This window comes from Oenanthe melanoleuca, chromosome 1A (genome assembly GCF_029582105.1).
Source record: "Oenanthe melanoleuca isolate GR-GAL-2019-014 chromosome 1A, OMel1.0, whole genome shotgun sequence".
NCBI lineage: Eukaryota > Metazoa > Chordata > Aves > Passeriformes > Muscicapidae > Oenanthe > Oenanthe melanoleuca.
In genome coordinates, this window is record NC_079334.1 from 48,184,834 (window position 1) to 48,209,541 (window position 24,708).

Sequence of the window (24,708 nt, forward strand, 5' to 3'; positions counted from 1 at the left end):
CTGTAAACAGTGTAAAAAACATAGAGGAGATTCAAAAAACGGCAAAAAGTATGATCAAATATAGGGAGCAGATTCTGTAGGAACAGAGCAGGATTTGTCAGCCTAGGAAAGAGATAAAGCAAGTAGGTATGAAAGAGGCAGGAGGAGGGTGGCTGGAGAATATCACCAGATGCTTTTTTGAATACAAGAACCTGGTTGGGGGCATCACATGGAACAAGGAACTGCAGCCAGGAGAGTCAAAAGGACACTCACCAAGGAACTGCCAGTGCTGTGAATGCCAGAAATGTGCACAGATTTAGAGGATCAAAATAAAGCCCATGGAAATGCAACCCTCTCTCTAACAACACATCTAACAATCACTAACTTAAAAAAAAAAAAAAAAAAAAAAAAAAAAAAGAATTCTAGTTGGTACTTCTTCAGTTATTTGTAAGTGATTGAAGGATGGAAGATCATTCAATGATGTTATCATGTATATTTACCTGATTATTTTTCTCTATATGTCTGTTTGCTTCAAGTTAAATTCTGGAGACTGAATGTTAGGGTAGATGAAGTTTCAGTCTGAAAGTCTGAACTATTACTGGCTTTTTTTTTTTTTTCATTTATAAGCTATAAAAGATCTGGTCAGTTCATCCTATTTATGTGTTTTTGTGTGTGGATTCATGTTCTGGCAAAAGAACTGTTAGAAAATTAGATCCTAACTAAGTAATATGAGTCATTGATTTTTAGGAGCAAAGATGCTGGAACATTTTCCCTTTTTGAAGTAAGCCAGAATTACAGGAGCAAAGATCAAATTGTCTTTTTTTTTTTTTTTCCTCCCTCTTACTTACTTTTGACTTCACATATAATAGAATTGTATGTCGGCATCAGGCCCCAGAAAATGCACATTTGAGTGACACCAGAAAAGTATATTCTTCCTGGAATCCTTTGGGCCATCTTTAAAATAACATCTGGCTAAGCATTTATTCTCCACTCATCACCATGGTATCTTAATGTCTTAGAATTCTAAAATAATACAACAAAGTAATAAATTAATTCAATGTTAATCAGATACAGTATTATTCTTAGAAGTAAAGATAATTTTAAGAAACTAAGTCATTTCTACTTACATCTGACTCATTCTTTCAAACCTGGCTCATTTCACATTCACATACAGTAGTGTTTTAAAAACAGAATTAGCACCCAAATTGTAACTGTACAGGCTGAATCCTTAAGGCAACACAGCTGAAATGCTTATTTAGAAATTCCACTTAAAATTATTACCACTAGCAATTTATATTATCTGTTGTTGGATATAATGTTGAAATAAATGGCTAATTAGTGTCAACTCACCAGCATTTAGTTACCAAGCAGCTTGAAGGCTCTAGGGAACAGCTTTATAACAATCTACAGCATTCTCTTTAGACAAGGAGCCCATTTAGCAATTGTCAAATGTAATTTGACATGTCTGCAGTATTGCTTTATGCATATAACTACTTTTTGTACTCTTAGAATGGTTAGCTTCCATATTTTTACTGATGGTCTTTTTTAAAGTGATCTCAAAGTTAAGTGGTTAACTGATATTTGCTCCCTTGCAATGTACCTGCTTGTCCCAGAGCTAGTCTGCAGGTTCTGAAGGGAGCTGGGGGAGATTGGTTTGTTCACATGCCCATGGGAACACAAAGGCAGGAGTCACTCATCCTTTGCAGAGTGTGTGGCAGTCTAGCTGGTGAATTTTATTGCTGACCTACAGTCCTCCATCCTCTAAGCTAAGCAAAAAGTCCCAGTGAATAACATGGCAGATCTCTCAGGAGAGCATCTCCATCACAAAAACCACTGCTGGGAGACTCAGCTCTGAGTTACATCATGGGACATGATGTCTACATCACTTTAAACAAATGTGGGGTTTGGAAGCACAAGCTCCCTCTGCAGAGACCTTCTGAAATGGTTGTCACAGTGTCAGTGTTGCCTTCAGGAGGTGGCTTGGACTGTGGCAGGGCCACAGACAGAGCACCTGCCTTGCCACAGAATCCTGGCTCTGTGTGAAGGGCTGTGCAAAGCTCCCCTTGCCTGAAAACTCCAAAGAAGGCACATGCTAACCTCTGCTTGTGGGTGATGGCCAGTGTGCTCTGACACCCACCGTGACTTGGGAAACACTTGGAAAGGCAGCTGGCCAGTTTTACATCAAGAAGGGTTTTAGTGCTATGTTGCTTTTCTTATCCTTATGAAAGGTTGGATCCATTCAGAAACATCTTTTTTCTAAAACCAAACATTCTTATTTTTGCTTCTGAAGTCTGGGGGAAAAAAACAAACAGAAATGCCATCTCAGTAGTATGTCTATGACTGTAATGCTGCTGTTGGGAGTCATCTGAGCTGTACCTCAGCTTAAAAATTCCCCATGCAGAATGGAGCAGTCATCACACTTCTGTCATGATTTACTCAGGAACAGGTAGCATAATAAGTTTTCTTATTCAGTGGGGGAGAGATGACAACAAAAGGTATCTTTTATCTCTTTGAATTTAATACTTTATGGTAAAGGAAAACAGAAGTAATTTGCTTATCTGATACTTGGTCTGGATTACAAGAAGCTAGGAGTGTTTCCTTGGCCAAGCCTTTTAACTTTTCCATGCAAAAGCTCAGTTTTTGCACCTCCAAGTACTAAAGTCCACCTGTGCAAATGTTTAAGCAAAAACCCTGGTGCACATACAGACAAAACAAAACAAAGCAAAACAAAAAAGAAAACAAAACAAAACAAAAACTACAACCCTCCTCCCTCTCAAATCTGACTTTTATTAGAAATTCTGTATTTCAGGAACTGCTAACCCAGCTGGGTGCAGGGGCAGTATTTTAATTCTCTTGCACTGCAGAACCCAGGGAGCACTACCACTTCTGAGAAGATGTGGTTTTCATCATTCATGAATGATCATGCTGGCCAGCACTTGAAGGAAGATTTGTGGACCCAGAGGGGACCATGTCCATCACAACTAGGCAGAAGACAGAGCAGCAGAGGGCCCTGCACAGCAGTAAAAACAGGAAGATTATTTGCAATTCCATGCAGAATCTCCCAGGCTGGATAAAATTTGAAGTAATATATGTAATGTTGTTCTGCAACCCACACAACCAGCAACATTTTGCATTATTAGAAATTGCTTTTCCAAAATCATTAGGCTACTTTCAGACCTGGCCAAAACCAGCACAGTAAGTGAGATTCACGATGATTATTGTTTGGTAGTGTCAGAGAGGATGGGAATTGCTTTTCCTGCCTACTCTTCTGTTCCAGGATGTGAATGTGTGCCCAAGTGGGTGGCTGGCAGCCTAAACTCATGGGCCAGTGAGCAGCTGTATAATCTTCTCTGAGAGTCTCACCACAGCAGCCTCTGGGGCTTTTCCTGGAGGAGAGGAAAAGAGCCATTAGCTGAGACAGGAGCCAAGAGAGCAGATGCATCATCATCCTCCCACCCAAGTGGGTAAAGCACCGACCCTGTGCAGAGCAGCACAGGATAGCCCTTGCCCTGGAAAGGCAGGGCTCTGTTCTTTTAAACAAATCCCATGCAGAAATCTTGATCTCTGCCTGGATGTCCCACTGAATCTACTGGGAAATGTGATTTGTCCCCCACACGTGAAAAAATATGAGCTGTGCTGGTTTCTACAAAGATTGTTTAGTTTCCATGGATCTCGTACTATTTTTTCCATTGTTCTCTGGTCATAAATTCCTTTGTTTTTAAAATAAGTATTAACAAGTTAATTCTAATGTCTTTGCATCTATTTTACAACTCCATTCTTTTCTGACATGTTTTACATGTTTGAAAACAAAAAAATGTTACTAGCTTTCCTTTTCAGCAAATAATATGGGAGCAGACAACAGACCTCAATCAATGCAATAATTCTTTAAAGAATATAAATTCATTCGAAAGAGGTGGAAGAGGGCATATGTATCTGTAACAGGCATTTTAAATTGTTTCTGCATTTGCATTTGGTTTTAATGGCGTTTACGCCCTCTAGTGTCAGAAAACCCTTTCGTAGTGAGGGTTCTTTTAACCTTTACTGAGTCCATCAGCCTCAGCCTAGAGTATTTAGGCTTTGAAAAAAAGCAAATCCTGGGTTTATTCTTCCTGTATTTGCTCTCCGATTTTACCGATTTGGTACAGAGGTCACTTGGGAGTGTTTTAATCCAAAGTGAGTTATTTCAAATATTAATTTCTGATGTAATACACACAAGAATATGCTAAATTACAGTTTGTGTCTTTATTTATTTTGACATCCACAACACACTTATTTTTCACTCAGAAAACAATCTACTCCTGTGCTCAAATAAAAAAAAACAAGAGTTAAATTAGCAGCATTGTCCCTCTCATTTGTTAAGATTATTAAAGAAAATTCATTTTCTCTTATGTCAAGGAAAAATGCCCAAAAAGTATGATTCACTTCAGTTATGATCTGGACCTTTGACTTATGAAATATTTCATCTTACAGCCATCAAATCTGAGTTTCATTAGATACAGGAATAAGATGAATAGGTGATGATGCCACAAAGAGAGCCTGTGTTGTCTGAGGTTTCTTGAATTATGGGTATGCAACACCAGGTATATTCCACTCATCAGTTAGAAAAGCAGTAGTGTGTTGGCAGGGGGATGTCCATGGGTGAGATCTGACCTGGCAGTGCTGAGATTACTGGCTGGGCTTTAGTAACCCCAAATACATTTGTGTTTCCCAAGCTCCTGCGAGAGCTCCATCCTCTGTGTGTGATTCAAGCTGCATTTCATTCCCTGCAGTCTGTCATGCAAAGTGCTGCATCACACCCTTGTTACATCAACACTCTGAAACATACAGTATTTGCAAAACAAAGGAATCCCCTGGCTTGCTGTCTGTCGTGCAATAAGGAGTCAAATATGCAAAAGTGATCTGTCAGCTGATGAATGCAAACTGAGACAGACACACATGCCCTTAAATCCGTCCACCCATCCATCCATCCATCCATCCATCCATCCATCCATCCATCCATCCATCCATCCATCCATCCATCCATCCATCCATCCATCCATCCACCCATCCATCCACCCATCCATCCATCCATATATCCATCCATCCATATATCCATCCATCCATCCATCCATCCATCCATCCATCCATCCATCCATCCATATATCCATCCATATATCCATCCATCCATCCATCCATCCATCCATAGATCCATCCATCCCTCCATCCACCCATCCATCCATCCATCCATCCATCCATATATCCATCCATCCTTCCATCCATCCATCCATACATCCATCCATCCATCATCCATCCATCCATCCATCCATCCATCCATCCATCCATCCATCCATATATCCATCCATCCATCCTTCCATCCATCCTTCCATCCATCCATCCATCCATCCATCCATCCATCCATCCATCCCTCCATCCACCCATCCATCCATCCATCCATCCATCCATCCATCCATCCATCCATCCATCATCCCTATACAGTGTCCCTTATTGAGGAGATATCCATGGACAGTAGCACATCTGCCCTGTCTGAACTACGTCTAGTGAAACCTAAGCATTCGTTTGATCGTGTTCTTTCTGACTTGTGATTTGGTAAATCTTGATTGACACACATAGTTTGTCAGAGCCTTTTCCCTTCCCTTTTTGGCAACTGGAGTAGAATGATTGATATCTGGGATCAGTACAAAGCCTCTTTTTCTTCATTCATCCAGAACATAAAATATTGGGATGACACTTCTGACATTACAAAATTAGATTGTCAGTACAAATCATAAATGCCCAAAGACTGGCTTGAGCTTTGGCTACAATAATAGGCATATGCAGAACAGATGATGTACAAAGCTATGAAAAGACTGCAACTAGGGAAAAACAGCAAATAAAGGAGAATATGTTTGCAGTTCCAGCCTGAAGAAAAGGCTGGATAAAACCTTTAGATAAAACCTTAAAATCATTGCCTTTTGAAAAGAGAGTCTGTGAAAATTGCTTAATAAGATTCTACATTTGTTGTGACTCTATGGCTGAAGAAATCAGATTTTCTGCAGAATTTAGAGTTTGTCTTAGAGCTCAAGTATAAATTTTCCACTTTGAAATGCTAGCATCTCAAAGCTTCCCTGCCATCTGAAAATGGAGTTATATTTTTTTTTTTACTTTAGAATTTCCAAAGAATAAAACAATTGCAGTTGGGGTTATAGAAGGAATTTTCCCTTCATTTTATGTCATCCATTTCCATTGGTGGTGTTTAGTGATATATGAGGTACAACTAAAGGTAATGTTTAATTCAGGGGGAGGAACTTCATTAGAAATTCTGGTCATGGCTACACTGGACTAAAATCTGTGTCACTGTCCCAGAGGAGAGCAAAGTTAACCAGGGTAAATGTAGCAAAACCTCTGTTTTGTCACAAAAGTAGCCAAATATGTTTCCCACCCTGTGAGATAATTTCTTTGAAGTAATTTCTTCTGACCATAATTTTATTTAAACAACTCTAACACAGTGGCTAGCACCGGAGAAAAACTAATTATGTGAGAATTATTAATGATGCAAAAGGTATTACTAGCACTAAATAACAGACAAGCAACATTACCTTTGGAAAAAGTTGCTGTATTACAACTGATGCATGCTAAAAAGAAAAGTAATGGAAAGCAAATTATTTTAATGTAAGCGGTTTAAGCATCTGTATGACATTTTGTCCAGAAGGTAAGAAAAATATTGCAAAATACCTTTTTGTGTCAAACAATCCTATTTTTTTTTTTTTATTTTATTCTGTAACACTAAAATATTATGAAAAGGCATCTGCTTATGTCACTGGTTAGGTACACACATAAATACTGAAATGCTAAAGACAGATGAGTTTGTGGTTCCTGTCACAACTCCTAAAGCTTCAGTTTGCTCTTGATTCATATAATTTTAGTGCCACATTATCAACAGGATGAACTATATCCTTGAGCAATTTCAAGCCAAATTAATTATACCCAGCAGTGCCTTCTATCCACAGCTGCCATCAGTCTCAATGGAAGCTTATGGAGGTTCAGCAGTTCAGCATTTCAAGTGATAAGCATCTAAATATAGATTTAGGAATCTCATTTAAGAGATCTAATTTAAGAGATCTAGTACAGGGCACGTGTAAATTTTGCATTTCAAAGTCTGTTTGTGTCAGGTTTCTGTTCACACAGTTTCACCCAATATATGAAAATACTTGTATCTGTAAGAAAGAAGTAAAACTAATGAGTAGCGTGAGGCAGAAATATTTACCAGTGATTTGATCCTAGGTCTTCTCCACAAAGCTCACCAACCTGGCCCTATGCCCACTGCTTTTCTATTGTTCTGCCTGAAAAAATATGGGGTTAGTGAGGTGTTGGGGATCCCATTTGTCAAAGAGACCTTGAAAGGTCATTTATCCACTTCCTTGCCCAAAGAAAAGAACAGCTGGTCATGCATACCATTGATAGTCAGCTCAGGCTTTAGGAAGAGATAAGCATCAAAAATGCCTATGTTGTGGGGTACAAATGTTGATGTGAAGGAAAGCATGACATTCTTTCTAGTATTTTTCCAGTTTTTAGATATCTTTAATTAAAACAAATTATATTATTTGTGTGAAAGATGGATTCTATTAAATTATGTATTTTTCATGCAATCCTGCCATGTCACAGAATGAGAAACTAATAGCATTCAAATTCTTAGTAAATGGGGGGGGGGAATGGGAATATTGGCAGAAATATTAACTATATTATTCATGTGAATATTTTACATACGGACATACTTAGTAAAGCAACCAAATATTTATTTAGCACAGCATAATCTATGTCAATAGTCCAAGACTTGGTCATCTATATTATATCTGCCTGGATGACAACTTATTTGAATATTTACGTTCAACACATTCTTCATATCCTAAAAAATGCAAACCATTCATTTTCACCTCCTTTTGACATGAGCTGAGCTCTCATTGCTGGCAGGTGTCCTCTAACTTCAAATAGTTTCTCCATTATCCCATATCCTCACTCTTTTATCCACTTCTTGTCATTAGGTGCACAATTTGGACACTGACTTGAAGACTTTCCCCTTCTTCTCTACTATTTTTCCAGTTCCTGCTGAACAGACAGGTTTTGTTTTCCAGACAGTATTTTCTAAACACTGTTCCCCCACACTCTTATTTCTTAACTTTTCTTGTGTTAAGAGTTTATAAATTTGTAATAGGGAATATGCTATCTCTCTTTTCACAAGCATACTAAACTCACAAGCTAAAATCAATATTTCACAATAACTTCAAATCCAATAAAGCTAAAAACTGAATTTTGAAAGTAATCTTTTTTATTAAACTCTGTAGTATGTAATTATATACTTGTCCCCTATAGAATATAGCAAAATGCAAAGAGCTAAAATCTCTTAATAAATTGTCACTAGAGTGCCTTTACATACAACAGTAACACTTTGTTCTTACTTGTTGAACAAAATATCCAATATCATAAAGAGAAGTGGTAGCTGTAGTAATTCTGAGCATTGCCAAGATTGCAGTTACAATTTGGTTGTTTGCTTGCTGGTGGCTTGAGTTTTTAATGTTTGCTTTCACCTAGACCATAGAAGGGAAATCTGGAACTCAGCTACTCCAGCTTCTAATGCCATCAACAAGTTAGGTCAGCCATGCTTCTGTCTAGCCAAATTTGAAAAAATACAGTGATAGAAAGTCCATGATCTCCTGGGAAACCTGTTGCAAAAATGTGTCACCCTGCTAAATGAAAGTACTATATCAGCTTGAGACAATAGATTATTCAGTTTAGTATCTAATTTACCAAGTGGTCTCTCTGAGATCTTGCCAATGAAATTGATGAGCTCTTTCAACAAGCAAACAGCACAAGAACTGAACTTCAACACTGATTTTTTTTTCTTAGCAAGGTCATTCTCTCTCCATTGCAATGAAGGCAGCCTGGGAAGACTACAGCAGGTATAATGTGATTTACCTGCCCCCAGTTTGACAGACAGGAGACCCAAAATTTATTTCAACTTAAAATTATTTGTGCACAGCAATGGGCATGCTGTATAAGTAAGGATATGTGTAAAAGTATTATCTATATGCAAAAAGTACTATTTGCAAAAGAAGTAAACTATACTGTGGAATTAATTAATTGTGAAATTAAATTACTAGAAGAGATTCTGTCTTTACTAAGCTTTTTGTTTTCTTTAACCCAGGTATGGTGACATGGTGCCAAAGACAATAGCTGGCAAGATTTTTGGTTCAATTTGCTCCCTGAGTGGTGTCTTGGTCATTGCTCTGCCAGTTCCTGTGATTGTCTCCAACTTCAGCCGTATTTACCACCAGAACCAACGAGCAGACAAGCGCAGGGCACAAAAGGTGAGCTTCTAATTTTTCCCCTTTATGTTGTTGTACAATAGACAAAATATGATTTTCTATATGCTGTGTGTTGTTACAGTGCATATTTCTTAGCAAGAAGATCACTATGTGTATGTGCTACATGCCTAACCCATGTCCTAGCTAAAAATACTGTCTTAGTTTTAGTGAGGAAAAAAAAACCCAACACAAACCAAAACTGATATATTTACCTTTTCTGTTAAAATGACAGATCTATTATTTTGGTAGTTCATCCTACTTGTTAGACTAGATCTTGGATTTTTAGACAATAGCTGCAGTCTCTCACTCACTGAAGATTCTTCTGTACTTTTTCAGGAAGGTTTTCTTTCCACCACAGTCTTCTGAGAAAAAAGAAAACCAAAAAAATCAGCCAAACAAACAAACAAACAAACAAACAAAACCCTCAACCTGATAATGATTTCTAACATCTCTGATGACAGATTGCTTCACTAAGCCAGGTTTAGTTAAAGTCCCAGATTCAGTCTCTGGGGGAATCTGATTGTTGGGAACTTGTCTCCTCAGCTCTATTTTGCTTAAAAGGCAAAATAGATAAACAGCTCAATCAGGTAAAAAATGAATATAAAAGTCTGTTTTACCAGATTCCTTGATTTGCTGAGTCTCTCACAAAAATATCCACTAGATTTACAAACAGACTGTTTCCCTTCCTGACACATATGGACAAGGTCAGGGGCTGGGAAGAGAAATATTTATCAGGAGTGTTGTAGCCAAGCCTGGACAGTCACTTCCATCTCCACATCACTGCCAAAGCACTTGTTCTAATCCACTTCCATGAATTCTGAAGCCAGGCAGCTCAGAGAGCACCCAGAGTCACCTGAAGCCCTGTTCTGGGAGCTGAGATGCTTTTCCTTCCTCTCCTCCACGGATGGCAGCCGGAAGGCTCCAGGTGCCTCACAGGTTGCACGACTGCCAAGGCTGAGATTCACCACTTGGGCTTTTTGTGACCCATGGCCTCTCTTCAGAGATCCTGACACTCCTGTGGTCTCAGGAGAGCAGGATCAGTGCTGGGGGAAGGGTGCAGGCAGACCATGGCCAGGGACTGCATTTATAGACCAGGGAGCACAGGCTGCATCTGCTTCATATCGACAGCAGCACCATGGTCAGGTATAAAATGTTTGTGTGTTTCTCTCTGGTCACCTTTTTGATTGATTTCTTCATTTAAAAAAAAAACAAAAACAAACAAAAAACAAACAAATAAACAAACAAACAAAAAACAAACAAACAAACAAACAAAAATTAAAAAAAAAAAAAAAAAACGAGAAAGCCCAAAAAAACCAACATACAGCAACCTTCAATGGCCAAATCTTGAAAAAAATGCTGTCAGGTGAGGAAAATGGCTATAAAAACAAACCAGGTGTATCACAAGAAGGTCATACCTCTAGAAACCTGATCTAAAATATAGGCTGCTTCAGAGATCCCAGTCCCATACTTTATCTATCTGCTCATTCCAGCCACTCTTCTGCATGCCATTTTGTCCCACAGCCTAATCCCAGCTGACTTCATGTCACTTCTACACTACCTTGTTTTTGTCAAGAGCTTTTCTATTCTTTTTGTGGAATGGCAGCAGAGAAGCAGCTGTGTGTGAGCCAGGACATGGAGCTCCTGACTGTGCTGCTGAGCACTGTGGCAGTCAGGGTGACAGATCTGCTCCATCCCAGCAATCACTGTGCCTGTTCTGAGCTCCCATAATAGCTGCAGACACGACCATTTCAGATAGAAACTGTCTCCTCCTGCATGCCACAAAACTGAGTTTTCTAGGCCTGCTTTACATTTCTGTCATGGTTTAACCCAGCCAGCATCCAAGGTCCATGCAGCTGCTCACTCACTCCCCCACCAGCAGGATAGAGGAGAGAACTGGAAGCATAAAAACTCAGCCCCACACCAGCCACTGTGAAGAAAATTAACTCTACTCCAGCCAAAAACAGCACAATTTGTCAGTGAAGAAGAAATGGACACTAGAATATATCTCACAAAAATTAGATTGGTAGTCTGGCTGCTATTCCCCATAATCTCCTCCTGAATAGAAACTGCTTGAGTTAATAACTGACTTTTTCTCCTTGCAAAACAGTGAGCTCATTGTATGTTTCAAACAGGAACACAAAGTGATGAATGGCAATTCTGTCAAGCTTTTTTTCCTCTGCTTCCCAGAACAATGCCAACAGCAAGGATGAGAGATCTCCTCTGACTGTGTTTATGCCCTTCTTGCTTTGGAGAAAATGGCTTTGAGGTCTGATTAACTCAGCACTGGATGTGTGTTTCATTGATATCTCTTATTGCAAAGCTAGTCTCTTTCAATCTAAAATGACTGAGATGTTGAGCTGAATATTGCTCTGATGGACTAAAAAAGAAAAATCAACAAAAAGCACTTCATGGGTACTGTGTAGTCCATATTTAGCCATGAAATATAGCCCTGCATTTCACAGGGGGTTTCTACAACATTGTAAAAGGATATTCAGGCAAAAAGGTCACATTATTGAAGTTTGAAAATCCTTCTTCTTTCAATACAATAGAGACCTTACACCATTTTCTAAAATAAATGTTTCCCTAGGCACTGAACTTATTTCTGTTCTCTGAGGCTGAGGAATATAAGCTTAAAAGAAGGTGCTGTTCATGGAGAGCAGCACAAGCCCCTGCAGGCAGTGGTACCTCCTGCTGGCTGTAACAGCTTCCACTGGACTGAGACTGTTGTACCTTTGAATTATACAACTTTATCAATACCTCACACAGCAGTGTAATCAAGATAGGCTTCAAAAACCGTGAAACACTTGGACTGGAAGGAAACTCAAGAGAAAGTTCTTTGCTGAAGAGCTGAAATCTAGTTCCAGGAGCATTGACAATTTACAGCAGAAAAATATTGTCACTTACATTAGGATTTCTAAGAGCCATGCAACCATCATTTTATGCACTTACTGAGTTTTGCACTTTTAGTCAATTCCACTTGTTTGTTTTTGGCAAAAAAGACACTGCACATTAAAGCTTGGGAGAAGATGGAAGAGAGAAATTTATTTATATACCATTGCATTTTGAATGCATTTTAAAGGAAGCTCCTATGTCCAATCATAAAAATACATTGTTAAAATTACCATGAAATCCCACTCTGTAATACAGAAAATGTTGGCAGGATAGGCCAGCTTTCTGCTGCAGTAGAGGAAACCCCTTGCAATCAATATAAACACAATGAGGGGAGGGGAGTGGAAAGAAAGCAAAAATCATGCTTATGAAAACATGGTTTTCTATCAGATAGTAAGGTCCAAGGATCTGGCCTATCCTGACAAGAAATGGATGAATAAACAACCCAAACTAGACATTGAAATTCAGGGCTTAACTAATTATGCCCTGGAGTCTCACTGTGCCTTCTTCTCAGCAGTTTTATCAGTGGTGAGACAGTTTTGAAGAATGCTATTTGTGGAGCTTTTCTCAGCTAGAGACAACTTCAAGAGGTTGTTATTTTGGTTGCCCATTAACTTTGGGCAAATTTAATGACAGCTGTTATTAGGGAAGGGAAGGGAAGGGAAGGGAAGGGAAGGGAAGGGAAGGGAAGGGAAGGGAAGGGAAGGGAAGGGAAGGGAAGGGAAGGGGAAGGGGAGGGGAAGGGGAAGGGGAAGGGGAAGGGGAAGGGGAAGGGGAAGGGGAAGGGGAAGGGGAAGGGGAAGGGGAAGGGGAAGGGGAAGGGGAAGGGGAAGGGGAAGGGGAAGGGGAAGGGGAAGGGGAAGGGGAAGGGGAAGGGGAAGGGGAAGGGGAAGGGGAAGGGGAAGGGGAAGGGGAAGGGGAAGGGGAAGGGGAAGGGGAAGGGGAAGGGGAAGGGGAAGGGGAAGGGGAAGGGGAAGGGAAAACTGCACTTTAGACATAAATTTCAACCTGAATCTTTTATGCAAGTGTGGTATTCTACCTTCACAAAGCAAAATATATCCTGAGGATTGGCTTGGCTTTGTTATTTATTAATTGTGCATGATGTATTTATCTGTCAAGTTATGAATAATCAGTTACTAGCTAATTATAAATAGCTCTAGGATAAACTGCTACAACAACTGCTTAACAGCATCTGGCAGTCTAGAACTGAATGTTTGGAGTACGAAACCTGCTAGCCATTTTAGCTTCTTTATATGAGACAGACTATTAATATATTAATATCAGGAGTATTGCAGAAACATAACTAACAATAACTTATCCAGGATTTTTGAGTTTCAAAAAAAAAAAAAAAAAAAAAGAAGAAGCATGTAGAACTCATGTTTATTGAACAATAATTTAAATAGATTGTGAAAGTAAGGCACAATTCATGAAATGCATGAAATTTTTTAATTCCATACCCATTAATGTGCAAAGTAAATGGCATTTCCTTCTCTCCTATATGTTGTCATGTAAATTATTGTCAGCTAATATGAAATCAATCGTTTGCAATTACTGAAAACTAGAAAATCAGAGCATGAAATGTGGATGTGATTTTTTTGCTCAAAAACACACAGGGTGGATTCATGAAAACCCAAACAACAAAAAATTATATAAACAAAAATGTAACTGATTTTTTGGACAATATTCACCCTTGCTCTAGGAGCCACAGCACTGTGGTTCAGCACAGGCAGGCAGAGCAAACCCACCCTGCTGCTCACTCTCTCTCTCTCCTCCCCAGGTGAAAATCAGAAAGATAGTGTAAAAATTTGTGTGTGGGGATAAAGGCAGTCCAATCTTTTTATAGGGAGGAGAAAGAAACTACCAGAAAGGGAGGAAGGGAAGCAAATTCAGGGGGAGAACGGGATGCAAAAGGATTTCTCAGCACCAAGCCTGTCCCAGAGGAAGGGCAGCCCTGCCAGTCCCCACCAGCACCCAGGTCATTATTATTGCTGAGCAAGATGCCACATGGTGGGCAAGAACCCTCTGGTCTGCCAGCTCAGCTGTCCCATCTGTGTCCCCCTAACTCTCTGTCCACCCCCAGCCCATCAGTGGTTCCCATCAGAGGAGCAGAAAAAGCCTTGGCTCTGTGCAAGCACTGGGCAGCAGGAACTAAACTGTTCCTGAATTATAAACACTGCTCTCAGCACAAATCCAAAACACAGCCCATACCTGCTCCTGTGAAGAGAACCAGCTCTGTCCTGACCAAAAGCTGGGCACACAGAATGACTGTGAAGGAACTTTAATATTTTAAATGTTCAAAATTATTAAACTATAATAACTGAGGGTAATTACAACTTTTTAACCTGGAGAGCAGCAGGAGCCAACAGGAGTTAAGTACTAAATTACCTGGGCTACCCTGGCTTCTTGCATAGCAAGTTGAAGAGTATCTTGCCAGAAATGATTCCCAGTACCACAATAACTCCTGTCCTAAAGTCTTCCTGATAAAATCATTCTCTTAAAATAGCTGGAGAGCTGAGGGTATCTGAGTGATAAAAGTTGGATGCTGTAAATACCCCACAGTGCTACATTTAGTGCTACTTCAAACCTTGTGAAAATGAATGTTTATATTTCTAAAACTGACAGAGCTAACTGTTGTTGAATAACAGTGAATTCCCTTTGTGAGGTTTCCATGAATGCAGCCATAGACAAGGATCCAACTCCATGTTGTAAAACTCAAAGCTAGAAAAAGAAAGACATGCATTTAAAAGAGAAGTTCAGTGCAAATACAAGGGATGTGGCAAAAAGAGCTGGTCATCAACTTCTTAGGAAGCTGGAGATGAGATGATTAGAGTGGAATTTCATTAGAATATGTAAAAGAGCTACATTTAATCTACATTATTTTAGTCTCAGCCCATGTAAAAATTGCCAAAATCAAAATTTCATACTCAGGAAACCTTCATAGCAAAAATATCATCTACTTCAGGAGAACTTAATACTTTCTTTTTTTTTTTTTTTTTTCTTCTTAGATATTGTGTGAAAGAGGAGGATTAGGAGTGGCTGAAAGGGAAAGCTTTGCAGTGGTTGAAAGGGACAGTTGTCACTCCCATTCTGTTATACATAGATGCAATACTTCTGTAACCACAGTTTTCCTGATGTCATCACATCATTTTTATGCCTTTCATGGGATTTTTATCTGCAGTGCATAGCCCTTAAAATCCTGTGGATGACATGAGTTTTTAATGATGCTTTGATAGGAAATGTGAGAAGTCACTAGACTGCTCATGCTACAGGCTCATATATAAATCAGGCAGAAGCACTGAAAATAAATCTTATCACTTTAACAGATTTGTAAACACCTCCAGTTTCTGCAGTATTTTCTGTAAGCTGTAGTATAAACACGGAGGCCACAATATCTGCTTCCTCTCTTGGTAACAGATTTACTGTCTTCTCTTTGGTAAATGATATAAATTCAGGCCATCTGAATGAGTCTTAGCTAGAAAGATGTATGCTATTACTTTCTAGCTCACAAAAGCTTTCTAAGATGCAATAAATTCATACTTGCAATTTTAAATCTTCACATAGAAAGTGCAACCTTCATATTGGATGTATCATAGCACTTTGATATATTAAGATAGTCTGAGGGACTGGTATGTTTTTCATATTTCTTTATTAAATAATGCTGCACCATAATTGTTACTTCAATCACTAAAGGGAAAATGAATATGCATGCTAAAAGGAAAAGCAGAACTAATGCATGTTAAATGTCTGTTCATTAAATCTAATGAATCTCCCTATATAAAGAGCAGACTGAAAAGTATCACAGCTAAAACATTTGTGACTAAAATCACTTATTTATGGGACTCCAAGCTGCATCCTCTAAAGGCAACTTCAAAGCATCTCAAGCTCCTAAGACTAAAATTTATATATTTATGAACATAACCCAGTGCACTTGTCCCAGCCCATGACTGTGGTAGAGGTAAAACTCCTTCCCCCACCCTTCAACCCAGCATGTTGGGTTTCAGCACCACTTTGAAAACAGCCTATTTCCTGCCTGCCCAAGGGGCTTTTTAATTGCTAGCCAGGAGGACTGAGCCCTAACCATGCTGGTAGCCTTGGATGTGCCACCTAAGAGCCCAAAGGAGCCAGGAGGGTGGGAGCTGTCACAGGGGTCCAGGCCAGGTCATAAATTTCTTGGCTTGCTGTTGAGAAGGTCTGTGAATTTGAGGTTGTGAATGCAAAGAAACATGGTTGAGCCATTCCTCTAAGTCAGTTAATTATTAATCATGCCAGAAAGATCTGGTGGCTGCAGTGACTGGGCTGCATCCTTCTATAAGCTCCTACTGACATTTAATGTCACAGAAGGGGGAAAATATTCTCTTAATTTTTTGAAAATGTCAACTGAGTAAATATCAGATATGAATATACTACAAATATATCAAAGTTAGATTTTTCAAGTCCTTCACTGTATCTCCTTTTGTGCTTCAGCAGCCATTTAATTCCAGCTGCTGCTGTGCATTTGGTTTTCACAATCAGAAATCTACCCATGAAGATAAACCCAGATTCTGACTTATCCAGCCACAAAAAATATAGAACAAGGATACCATCCTAGTATTCCCATAAAAGCTTCTGTTTTCTCAATCCACTAATGATTGAGAGAGTCCATTCTTCATGCTTTCCCCTAATTCTGTGTTCTATGTGTTGTATAAAATTCAGTGGATGCAAAATGTCTGTGACTCATGAGCCTCCTTCTACTCTGGATGAAAGTCACCTTCACAAGCAAGGAGACTCACCTGAGAAATCACGAATTTCTCTCAGTAATTGATACCTGCAGTATCAAAAGCCTGTGAACAGTCTATGACCAAATAGGATGAGTATTACACTGACAGACATGAGGAGGTAGGTGGGGGCTGGTGAGGAGTGGTGTCTTTCAGGGCTTTGTCTTGGACTGGTGCCCTCCAATATGTTCATCAATGACACCAGCAGTGAGATCAGGTGAGCCTCAGCAAGTCTGCAGATGACAGAAAGGTGACACAACAGAAGGAAGAGCTGCCATCCAGAGGGACATGGATAAACTTGAGAAGTAGGCTCATGAGAACTTCATGAAAATCAAAAAATTTAAATGCAAGGTGCTTTCACTTGGGTCAAGACAATTCCACAAATGAGTACAGGCTGGCAAAGGAAGTAATTAAGAGCAGACCTGTGGAGAAGAGCCTGGGAGTCCTCATGGATGAGAAGCTGAACATGAGCCAGCACTGTGCCCTCCCAGCCCAGAAAGACGAGCACATCCTGGGCTGCATCCAGAGCAGCATGGCCAGCAGGGCAAGGGAGGGGATTCTGCCATTCTACTGTGCCCTGGGGAGACCCCACCTGGAGTGCTGCACCCAGCTCTGGAGTCCTCAGCACAAGAAAGACATGGACCTGTTAGAACAGGTCCAGAGGAGGGCCACAGAGATAGTCCAAGGGCTGGAGCATCTCTCCTATGAAGACAGGCTGAGAGAGCTGGGGTTGTTCAGCCTGGAGGTATTTAGCACAGCCTTCCAGAACCTCAAAGAGACTTATAAAAAGGAGGGGAAAGACTTCTTTGACAGGCATATAGAGATACAACAAGGTGCAGTGGTTTTGAATTGAAAGAGGGCAGGTTTATATTAGATGTTGGAAAGAGATTCTTTATTAAGGGGATGATGAGGCACAGGAACAGGTTGCCAGAGAAGTTGTGGATGCCCCACCCCTGGAAGTGTTCAAGGCCAGGCTGGATGGGGCCCTGAGCAACCTGATGTAGTGCATGGCATCTCTGCCCATGGTGGGGGGCGTGGGAAGAGATGACCTTTCAGGCCGCTTCCAACCCAAACCATTCTGTGATTCTAAAATGGCCTGGCAATTATTCAGGAACTTAGCTGGGAGACAGCATAAAAGCTCTATCACATTTTGGTACTCAAAAAACCCAGAAGACTCTGAGAAACCCACTCACAGATGTCACAATATTACATTTTTCTGAACTTTTTATTTCCCTTTAAAGAGATTTTCACTGCAATAGCAATTGAAATGGATGTCCATGTTTCTGCCCCACAAGATGTAAGGAGTGGCAGTTGAAGCAATGCAAAAAAAAAAAAAAAAAAAAAAAAAAGGCAGCACATACTGATCTGTCTAATCCCTTCTCCAAAGTCATTGTTCTTAGTAGCTGATACATGCAAACAAATAAAAACTTCTATCATGTGTATTTCAAATAGGAAGACACTTGTGATTTGCTCCACCTGGAGGATGGACTCAATGCAGTCTGTCAGTCACTGTGAGATTGGTATTCATAAGCAGCTGATTGCAATTAGCAGTTTTAGATAAACAGGATAATGGCTTTGAGTACAAATGACAGTCCTTGTTTTGTGTGTTCACGCAGAAAGCCAGGCTGGCTCGGATCCGTGCAGCGAAGAGCGGGAGCGCTAACGCCTACATGCAGAGCAAACGGAACGGCTTGCTGAGCAACCAGCTGCAGCAGGTGATCCTCCTGTCCCTCCACCTCTGCAGGCACCACTTAAGGGCAGCCCAGCACTAGTTTATTCTACTTATCACCACAGCAAGTCACCTTGGGGCTTTGGGCAATGTTTTCTTTAGAGGTAGATTAAGGGAGGATAAACTGGACAATTACTACTGTTAAAGGAAGCTTGTGAGAATCCATGGTGGGGTATTGAGAGGAAATAGATAGAAAGCCTAGATTCAATGTAACCCACATTTTTGGAGTTAGATGCTGTAGAGGAACTCATTAAGGAAAGTACAGAGCATTAGTCTCTTAGGAGTGGGTTGGATTCATCTCACTTGCTTTAAACAGGTAGAACATGGGTGACAAAACCAGGTTTCATCATCAGTACAGTGAAAGGCAGCTCTTGAATACTGTTTGCACAGAGGGGTGTTGCAGAGTGAAGTGTTCCCTCAAAGTACCTACTTGAGTTTAAGGAGAATCTTGGTGATTACCTCAAATGCATTGTAATAAAATGCTATCTGAAGCAAATTCCCTGCTCACCCCTGCCAAGGAAGCCCTGGGACTGGGATCCACAGTGACCCAGCTGCTGGGAGACAGCCCCTTGGCTGCTCCAAGCTCTGCCCAGCTGAGGAACACTGCAGACAGAGTGGTTTTTAATCCCTGCCGTTTTCTGGCATTTAGGCTATTCCCTGAGCAATACAGGAAGGCTTTTATTCCTCTATGCCCTTTCTGTTCAATGCGTGTTTAACAGCCGGATACTTTAACCTATAGCCAGAAGAGAGGAAGTGGCTGTCTGTCCATCTGTCCTGTCTAGCACAAAAGATGAGCAGTCAGAGCCCTTGTTTCCTCTTCTGCTTGAAAGAACCCAAATATTTGAATTAAAAAGACACCAAATAGCTTAATTACCATCCAGATTTCAAATATACCAAGGTTGAATTGTATTCTTTTCTATTATCCCACTTCCTCCCCTATTTAGTTTTTTGCTTTCTAGTGAATAATTATGAAAGCAATTAATAAACAGTGGATGCTTTCTACTTAATTCTTCATTCTATGTCAGTAACACTTGCTATACACTTTCTAAACCCAGTAGATTGGGATCACTGACATGAATATTTGTGTAAGCAGCAATAGCACAAATTGTTTAGTGCTATGAAGTGGTCCTGAGAGGACAGTTATTTTTAGTTTTCTTCAAATGAGGCACATTTTCAGGAACAAGCAAATATTTTACTGTAACTTAAATTTATTAAAATTTTAAGCATGTGTTGATCTAACATTCAAAGCTTACGTGTTCACTGCACTTGTAAATTGTGCTATTTCATCCATGCATAAAAGACCTAAGATGAAAACATTTAAAAGGAGGTGCAAGAGAAGGAAAGAAAATAGTTTGATTTTTAAAAAAGCAAAAGAAAACTAAGGTGCAAAATAATTTTTGTTATACTTTGTAGATGAAACATTGCAGCTATGCTACCATGTACAATCCAGATTAGTTCTGATCAAATATTTGGATAAGAACCCTCTTGTTCAAAACTGAGAATAATACAGACTTCTATGTATCAACAGTCCTCCAATGAAGAAGAACAGGCCTTTGTTGGCAAATCTGGCTCTTCCTTTGAAACACAGCACCACCACCTGCTTCACTGCCTGGAAAAAACCACGGTAAGAAAAGAGAACTGTGTTTCCCTGTGAATTGCAACACCAGCCTAGTTCTGAATGTTTTCAGTTATTTCTTCTAATTAATGAGCCTTTATAGTAAAGCAGTTAGCTTGGAAGAAAAGACATTTCATCTTATTTTAAGGCATTATACTCAATGCATATAAATAACAGAGAGAGACAGCTTCTGCTATATTTGATGGAGATCACTATGAAAGTCTGCTTTTTCTCAAAAGAAAAAAAAAATAACAGACACCCCCCATAAAACAAACAAACAAACAAATAAGATTTAACATTTTTCCCATGACCAACAATGCTAAATTAAAACCTGATATATGTATGTGTGCAATTTAATGTTTTCCTTTTGTCAGTATTTCTTTGAAATAAAAGGACCCAGTTGTTATGCCACTTATCAATACATCACCCAAGTGCCTGTTGTGCTTATGTCTCCTCCATTCTTACTTTAGAAGTATTAATTTTATAAAGTGTGCTGTAGGACAGAGCATCTCACTTCTATTCAGAGCATACTATGGCTTCTTTTGCTAAGATTCTTGCTGGGTCTTTTTGAAACACTTTTGAGATATTTTGTACCAGAACCTGATAACAGAAATTTGCCTTTAAAATTTTTCCACTGTTGAATATTGCAAGCATATTTAAAAATCTGAGTGACAACCACGGGTCTTGTTGAACCGTCACAGAAATCAAGGAAAAAGTTTCTATTCATTTGGTAGGAGCTGAATTCACCTCCTGAAGTGTCACCTTTCCTCTAATCATTATGGTGGAATCTGTAAAACTTTTAAATATTTTAAATTTTTTTTTCTTAAAAAAATGAAGCCTATAAAGCAAGTATTATCTTGTTTCTTGAATCTACAATGGATTTTCCTTCTGTTGGGTCCTGCTACTGGCCCTGAGTTCCTATGATATAGTAACACAAAAATATATGCAGCAGTTCCAAGTTGTATTCTGGAGATGATGCATTCCTAAAATAATAGTGGGAACTTGACATTTTGGGCCCTCAGCATTTGGAATCTGACAAGTTTCTGGTTCATTGTAGAACAGGAAGGGTGGTGTGTCTTCTTAATAACTCTCACCATCCTTTGTGGTATAAGCATCATGATACTGAGAAAGCATATTTTTCCTTTTCTGTCTCTGAAAATCAATAGGATAAGATCTCACCCACTCTCAGAAATGCAGAGTGGGCAATGTTATGGAATTCCGTGAAGATTACATTAATATGAAACTAATTGCACTAAAAATTATATTTTACAAATCACTTTTAGCTAATTTAAGAAAAGTTAATTAATAAGTATAATTAAATCAATTAACTTGTGCCATTATAGCATTTCAAAATGTTTCCACTCTATTTTAATAAAGTTCAGTCAATAAAACTCTTTAATCATTGCTCCATTAAAGTTTTAGTAAGAACAAAATACTTTTAATCAGAAAAAATAACAGGGTTCTTGGCAAGCATACTGCAAGCCCCTGAACGTGATCTCACAAGAGCAATGAGGTTGTTTTTCTCCCTGAATTTTATGCCTACTGTGTGATCATGTAAAAAATCTTGATTGTGACTGACATCTGCCTTATAAAAATCATTTGTCAAGCAAGTTCTTTTTTTTCCTTATCACTTGAAATTTTCATTCTTCAACACCTCTTAATTCACACAAATTTATGTCTGAGTGAAGAAGAACAGAAGAAATGGAAGTAAAAATGTTTTGCCTACAAAGGTATTTCCATTTGTTGCAAACACTTGGCCAGAGTTCTTATTCTTCTTACTTTGTTTACATATTTTATATTGTAATATAAAATACAATTATATTGTATTTATATTATATATTAATATAATATATTATATATATATATATATTTTATATATGGCAATTCTGAAAAACATGAGCACCTTTCCAATTAGATGAAAGTTTTTTGTGGGAAAAACAATTTACCCTATCTTAATATACAAAAATGCAACAGGCTGACAAATTTGACTTGAGATTGAATAGACTGTAAAACAATCCAGAAAATGTTCCTTAAACAATTCCTCTATAACATTCTGAGGACACACAGACTAATTACAACAGTAAATGGGGAGAGTTTTCTTGAAAAAGGAGGTTTTCTCAAACTGCATGCAAACATATCTCAATCTCTCTTAGTTTTTAATGAGTATAAAATCTTCTCCCACTCCTGTGCATCTCCTCTCCTCCCTTGCCACCACAAGCAATATCACTATTTCACACTCTTTTGCACACATAGAAAATGTGGAAATTGTGGCTGGGTGTGAAATACTCCCTAATCACTTGATGAATTAATGTAAACTGGCTAGTTGAGTGAATTTGGATTCATCTTTGTGACCACCCTATAAAACTATTGTCTTTGCTGGGATTAAGCAAAGTCTGCATAAAGAGGGCTTCATTTAACTAAAATGCTCAGTCCTCTAAACTGTTTTTAATGCATCCACATACAGTAATTAGGAACTTTTTGGATGCTTTTAAATAACTATCTCATCTCCCCTAATCAAAATTTCTATTTGTTTAATATTTTTCTTATAGATAGATGTATACGTCAAAAAACGTTGTTTCGGATCCTGATTTCTAATATGTAATTCAAAAGGAAGTCTTATAAACTTGTCTGGAAAATATCTAAGAATTTTATTATATTATAGTTCAATATAAGAAATCTTATTTATTTTCAACTGGCACTTAGAGTGTTTACATAAGCACCACTTGCATTTTATTAATAAGCATAATCCTCTTTTTTGTGGCACTTCGAAGATTATACAGATATTTATAATGCAAACTACATTACAACCACATGCTATTTTGCAAAACAATTTGGATTAACATTTTCTTGTTAATTTTGCTCCAGTGTTTACATTTGTATTGGTATCCAGCCCAGACTAATATGGGCTAAACACTATAATCAAGAATGAGCTAACTTTCCCAGTTTATTCAGTTGTGTCAATTTAAGCCGTTAAACAACCACCATTAATACGCTCGCTTCAATTATCCTTCTGTGCGCGCTTCGTCCCTTCGTTGGGCTAGAACCACGAGTTTGTGGACGAGCAAGTCTACGAGGAGAGCTGCATGGAGGTCTCCACGGTGAACAGGGCCCCGAGCCACAGCCCGTCGCTGTCGTCGCAGCAAGGCGTGACCAGCACGTGCTGCTCGCGGAGGCACAAGAAGACGTTCCGCATCCCCAACGCGGCCGGCAGCGGCAGCCGCCCCGGCAGCGTGCAGGAGCTCAGCACCATCCAGATCCGCTGCGTGGAGAGGACGCCTCTGTCCAACAGGTACCTCGTGCAGCAGCACGCCCAGAGCTGGGGGCTGCCTCTGCCAGGGACGGGATGCAAAGCTGCTCTGGCCTCCATAGGCGGCGAGGCTAAAGATGAGAGTCCAAAAAATGGTACTGGTACTGAAATATTCTGTGCTTCCTTTGCTTCAAGCTTAATCCAAAATAGTCTCTCTCTATATATGTCCATTTCTCCCTCTCAGGCCCTCCTCACAAACTACCTTGCCCTATTTGCAGCAAACAGCATCCAGGGACCCCAAATAAAACAGAGCACTGTAACTGTTAACAAACTAGATGGGGTTTCAAACTGTTGCCATTCAGAGCTGGAACAGAGATCACACAGAGTTAGGGGAAATAAATGGTATTTATTGCAAGGCCTTCAAAGGCCACACCCTGGCAGTAACAGTGCCACAGCATGGCCCCTGCCCTGCCCGAGTGACCCAAGATGGAAGAAAAAGAGGGCTTGGTCCCATGACTTCACATTTTTATAGACTTCAGTCCATTTACATACAGGAGTCAAACATCCAATTAATAGTCTCAAATCGTAAGATGTCCTCCTCCTCTCCTCCTGGCTGGCCCGCTCTCCTCACCTTGTTTATACTTTGGGCCTGGAGTCTGAAGAAACTGTCCTTGAGCCCATAGCTGGTATCAGACTATTTCACCTTTATCACCCTAAAGCACAACAGAAAGCATACTCAAGCAGAACAGAAAACTTGGATATTAAGGCATCATTTCCCCCCTTTAGAGGCTTGACAAGGCCCCTACTACCTTGTCAAGTCTCTATTCTAAACTTCATCAACAACAGAAACTTAATAACTAGTCAATGTCTAACAATAATAACATAAATATCTAACATTAGACAAATATCTAATAAAAAATACATACTAAAAAACATAAACTTAATAACACTAAACAATTTGGCAAAAACAATATTTTGCATAATCAAATATTATATACTTTCTGCTACAAGTCCAGATAGCTCCGAAAAGTCCTTGATGCAAAACAGTTACAAAGCCAGCTACAAAGAACTTTGCTGCAGATGTTCCAAAGATAGTTTATTTCGCTGAAGGGGTCCGCATGCAAAATCCAATTACATAGTATAACAAAGGGTTTCTA

General features: G+C 39.3%; 1 protein-coding gene across 3 annotated transcripts in view; it reads left to right on the forward strand.

Annotated features, from left to right (window-relative positions):
• Nucleotides 1-24,708, forward strand: part of KCND2 (potassium voltage-gated channel subfamily D member 2) — a 256,541-nt gene that overhangs the window by 226,945 nt on the left and 4,888 nt on the right. For all 3 annotated transcript variants that reach the window (XM_056511312.1, XM_056511320.1, XM_056511328.1), the window contains 4 exons: nt 9,158-9,320; nt 18,577-18,675; nt 20,218-20,313; nt 23,346-23,593. In XM_056511312.1, the coding sequence (XP_056367287.1) occupies nt 9,158-9,320; nt 18,577-18,675; nt 20,218-20,313; nt 23,346-23,593 (606 nt within the window). The remainder of the gene's footprint in view (nt 1-9,157; nt 9,321-18,576; nt 18,676-20,217; nt 20,314-23,345; nt 23,594-24,708) is intronic.